Source organism: Osmerus eperlanus, unplaced genomic scaffold, assembly GCF_963692335.1.
Source record: "Osmerus eperlanus unplaced genomic scaffold, fOsmEpe2.1 SCAFFOLD_914, whole genome shotgun sequence".
Lineage (NCBI taxonomy): Eukaryota > Metazoa > Chordata > Actinopteri > Osmeriformes > Osmeridae > Osmerus > Osmerus eperlanus.
Window position 1 is genome coordinate 1 of NW_026911058.1, and position 5,000 is coordinate 5,000.

Below are 5,000 nucleotides of genomic sequence, written 5' to 3' on the forward strand. Positions count from 1 at the left end.
AGAGGGGGGGCGTTCAGTACAGGGACCTGGTCAGAGAGAGAGAGGGGGGGCGTTCAGTACAGGGACCTGCTCAGAGAGAGAGAGGGGGGGGGCGTTCAGTACAGGGACCTGGTCAGAGAGAGAGGGGGGGGGCGTTCAGTACAGGGACCTGGTCAGAGAGAGAGAGGGGGGGCGTTCAGTACAGGGACCTGGTCAGAGAGAGAGGGGGGGGCGGGAAGAGTGAAAGAAAGTGAGAGTGAAAGAGAAATAGAGGGGGAGAGAAATTCAGAGAGTGAAAGACAGAGAGAAAGAGGTGTTAGTACATGTTGCAGAACCAGACCAAATATTACACTTTTTTTGCCACAGTGCTTTGTGTGTGTCTGTGTGTGTGTGCATGAGGCAGGGTGTGTGTGTGTGTGAGGCAGGGTGTGTGTGTGTGTGTGAGACAGGGTGTGTGTGTGAGGCAGTGTGTGTGCATGAGGCAGGGTGTGTGTGTGTGTGCATGAGGCAGGGTGTGTGTGTGTGTGTGTGCATGAGGCAGGTGTGTGTGTGTGTGCATGAGGCAGGGTGTGTGTGTGTGTGTGTGCATGAGGCAGGTGTGTGTGTGTGTGTGTGCATGAGGCAGGGTGTGTGTGTGTGTGCATGAGGCAGGGTGTGTGTGTGTGTGTGTGAGGCAGGGTGTGTGTGTGTGTGTGCATGAGGCAGGGTGTGTGTGTGTGTGTGTGTGAGGCAGGGTGTGTGTGTGTGTGTGAGGCAGGGTGTGTGTGTGTGTGAGGCAGGGTGTGTATGTGTGTGTGTGTGTGAGGCAGGGTGTGTGTGTGAGGCAGTGTGTGTATGTGTGTGCATGAGGCAGGGTGTGTGAGGCAGGGTGTGTGTGTGAGGCAGTGTGTGTGTGTTTGTGCATGAGGCAGGGTGTGTGTGTGTGAGGCAGGGTGTGTGTGTGTGTGTGTGTGAGGCAGGGTGTGTGTGTGAGGCAGGTGTGTGTGTGAGGCAGTGTGTGTGTGTGTGTGCATGAGGCAGGGTGTGTGTGTGTGAGGCAGGGTGGGTGTGTGTGTGTGAGGCAGGGTGTGCGTGTGTGTGTGAGGCAGGGTGTGTGTGTGAGGCAGGGTGGGTGTGTGTGTGTGAGGCAGGGTGTGCGTGTGTGTGTGAGGCAGGGTGTGTGTGTGAGGCAGGGTGTGTGTGTGTGTGTGTGTGAAGCAGGGGCGGCGCCAGAGAATTTTTCATGCAGGTGCTGAGGGGGTGCTAGATCATTGACAGGGGGAGCTGCGCAATTATATATACAATTATATATACATAAACATTACGTTGGACTCATATTGTCAGAGCTATATTTTCCGGAAATTACAACCCAAATTTTTACCTGAAAGATTCTGTGCTTTTGAGAAAACATATTTTTCCCACCCTTGCAGGAACATCGTTTTATGAAGTGACTTTCATTTTTTACCTGGCTTTTTCAGTTCCTACTGGCATCTTTTCCCCATCCATTTTATTATTTTAGCATCAGCTTAATCTTGCTAATTCCCTCCACAACAATAAGAAAGACAGCATGCGCGACAACTGAAAATGGCACTTTTTAATGCACGGTCTGATCATGCGCTTATTTAGATTAAAACCTAGTGTAGCCTATTAGCTTACTTATCAGTCACACAGTAACTTAACAAACTCGTTTAATTCGGTGTGTGAAAAAACAAAGAGAAAGCAGCCGATCTGCTGGCCCAATTTATGAGCGGGCAGAGCGGCCCACAGGGAATTCTCCCCTTTTCTCCCGATGGCCACTCCGGGCCTGAATACTGTTAATAAATGAGCAATATTTTTGGGGGTGCTATCGGGGTGCTTTGGTCTTTCTTGGGGGTGCTGAAGCACCTGCTAGCCCCTCCCTAGCGCCGCCCATGGTGTGAAGGCAGAACTTCTTATCTCTCCTTTTAGAACCAAACAGACGCCTGCGTCACCTGGCAGAAACACTCACTTATCCTCCTTCTGTTCCCCCCCCCTCTCCTCCCCCCCCTCCCCCCCCCCCTTTCCTCTCCTCTCCTCCCCCCCCTCCTCCCCCCCCCTTTCCTCTCCTCCCCTCTCCCCTCCCCTCCTCCTCTCCTCTCCTCTCCTCTCCCCTCTTCTCCTCCTTCCTCTCCCCTCCCATACTCCTCCCCTCCTCTCCTCCCTTCCTCTCCCCTCCCCTACTCCTCTCCTCCTCTCCTCCTCTCCCCTCCTCTCCTCTCTCCTTCTCAGTGTACTCCTCTAGGTGGGCATGGTTTTGTTCTGGACCAGTACAGGTGTGCGTGTCGGAGGGGCTACTACCACCCCAGCAGAGTGCCTCTAAACGGCTTCACAGGTATGGCCCTCAACACTTCCACCAACCAGCTCATCAAGCAATCAATGAATGAATGAACAAACAGATGAACATTTGAACCAACGAACGACTGAATGAATGAACTGTATGAAACTCATATCGACATTGTTGTTAATGGGAACCGAGTGAACAAAACAATGAATTCTAAAAAGGTGATAGCAAACTAGGGAGATTAGACGTTCCTGTACACACACGCTCTCACACACACTGAGGCCAGTCTGGTTGTTTCCTAGCAACAATAAATCCCAGTGTGGTGAGGAGCAGAGAGGCAGGTGCAGGCATGGACCAGTCTGTACCCATCGTCTATTTACAGACACACACACACAGACACAGGTGTTAAAACCAGAAAGAAACTACACCCAGAAACAAACACACATAACTCCCTCCCCCCCCACACACACACACACACAAACCCCCCCCCCCCTCCCCCCATGTGACCATCCTGCTGTGCCCTAGGCCCCGCCCCCCCATGTGACCATCCTGCTGTGCCCTAGGCCCCGCCCCCCCAGGTGAGGACGGCTCCAGCCGGTGTCTGCCGTGCCGTGATGGTTGTCCGGTGTGCCGGGACGACTCCCCGTGCCTGGCCCGCCCCCATGGGGGCGTCCGCCTCGCCCTGGCCTCCCTGCAGGGGGTCTGCATGCTGCTGACCCTGCTGTCATGCTGGGGACCTACCACCACCGCAGGAACAAGGTCAGGGGTCAGGGGGGAAGGATTGGGGTCAAGGGTCAAGGTTGAAGGAAGGTTGAAGAGTTCATTGCCGTCTAGGGGAAGAGAGAAGGGAGGGGGGGGAGAGGGGGCCTAAGTTAAGGATGGGCTCTGCTGTTTCATCTGTTTCAACCATTTGCCATCTCTCTCTCCCCCCCCCCCCCCTCTCTCTCTCTCTCTCTCTCTCTCTCTCTCTCTCTCTCTCTCTCTCTCTCTCTCTCTCTCTCACCAGAGAATCCGTGCGTCTGGTCTCATCCTCCTGGAAACCATCCTGGTTGGAGCGTTGCTGCTCTACTTCCCTGTGAGTACAATGTGTGTGTGTGTGTGTGTATGTGTGCGTGTGTGTGTGTGCGTGTGTGTGTGCGTGTGTGCGTGTGTGTGTGTGTAGCTGAGAGGAGGCAGACTAGAACAAAGACAGATATAGCTAACTACAAAACAACTTTCCTCAGAGTTGCAACAATGTCAAGAGAGACACTCTTACCTCACCTCACCTGCTCTCTCTCTCTCTTTCTCTCTCTTCACCACTCCTCTCTCTCTTCACCACTCCTCTCTCTCTCTCTCTCTCTCTCTCTCTCTCTCTCTCTCCAGGCATTCTGCTCCCTTCTCTCCCTCTCTCTCTTCTCACCCCTCCTCTCTCTCTGTTTTCTATTCCTGGCTGTTGAATCTTCCTCCAGAAATATCCTCTCCCCTTCTCACCACTCCCCCTTACTTTCACACACTCCACCACCCCCTTCCTCTCTCACTCCCCCCCCCTCCTTCTCTCCCTCTTTCTGTCTTACTCACCCCCTGGCCCTCAGCACTTTCTGAAGCTCTCTCTCTCCCCCCCTCTCCCTCTCACCTCTTCACCCTCGGTGCCCACAAGCAACGGCCACTCTGAGATGATACAGACCAATATACACTCCTCTCCCTTTCTCTCTCTCCCTTTTTCTCTCTTTATATTGCTCCCTCTTTCTTTCTCTCTCCCTCTCCATCTTTCTCTTCCCTCCCTCTCCCTCCCCATACCCCCTCTCCCTCCCCACGTGAACCTGCCCCCATACCCCCTCCCCCACCCAGCTCAAACAGCTGCTCCTCTGTGGCATCATTGATGCATTTTTAAAGACTCCATCAAGTTCTAGCGGTACTTGTTTTAAAAATAAATCTGCTGATTAATTTATTGGAGGAGGTGAAGCGAGGAGGTAGAGGAGGGGGAGGAGAGGTGGAGGAGTGGGGAGGAGAGAGGGAGGAAGAAAGGGAGAGGAGGATAAAGATTAGACCAAGAGGAAAGGAAGAGAGGAGAGGAGGAGAGAGGAGAGGATGAGAAAGGAGAGGAGGAGAAAGGAGAGGAGGAGAAAGGAGAGGAGGAGAGAGGAGCTGTCTCCATCTCTGAGGAAGAGTGTGTGTGTAGGTGTGGGTGTGGGAGTGTGTGTAGGTGTGTGAGGGAGGGTGTGTGAGACTCTGTGTTTGTATGTGTGTGTGTGGCTGTTCTCTGTGTTTAACAATAGCATCTCTCTCAGCATGCTGGAGTCTGCAGCTGTGTGTGTTCTGGAGTGTGACACAGGGGCGGGGTCTACTCTATGACGGGCAGGTCCATCCACCAATCATCTGCCAGAACAGTGAGACAGACACAAAATCCTAAACAGTGTGTGTGTCTGCCTGTGTGTGTGTGTCTGCCTGTGTGTGCTTGTGTGTGTATGTCTGCCTGTGTGTGTGTATCTACCTGTGTGTGTGTCCAGGTGATGATCCTCTACTTCGAGCCCAGTGTGTTTCGTTGTGTTCTGCTGAGGTGGGTACGGCTGCTCGGCTTCTCCACCACCTACGGAACTGTCCTCTTGAAACTGTACAGGTACACACACACACACACAGACACACACACAGGAGAGGAGGAGAAGAGAAGAGAGGGAAGGAACGGAAAGGAAAGCTGGGGAGGACATCTCTCTCTTCAACTCCCCCCTTCCCCTCCCTCCCTCTCTCTCTCTCCCCCCTCTCCTCC

At 53.5% G+C, this 5,000-nt stretch overlaps 1 protein-coding gene across 1 annotated transcript; it reads left to right on the top strand.

Annotated features, from left to right (window-relative positions):
- Positions 1 to 2,205: 2,205 nt before the first annotated feature.
- Positions 2,206 to 4,854, top strand: LOC134015531 (metabotropic glycine receptor-like; the record flags this gene model as incomplete). Its single annotated transcript, XM_062455094.1, has 4 exons — positions 2,206 to 2,308; positions 2,821 to 3,016; positions 3,264 to 3,332; positions 4,744 to 4,854. Coding segments are annotated over 4 exons (372 nt in total), but the record flags the coding sequence as incomplete, so codon positions are not given.
- Positions 4,855 to 5,000: the final 146 nt, after the last annotated feature.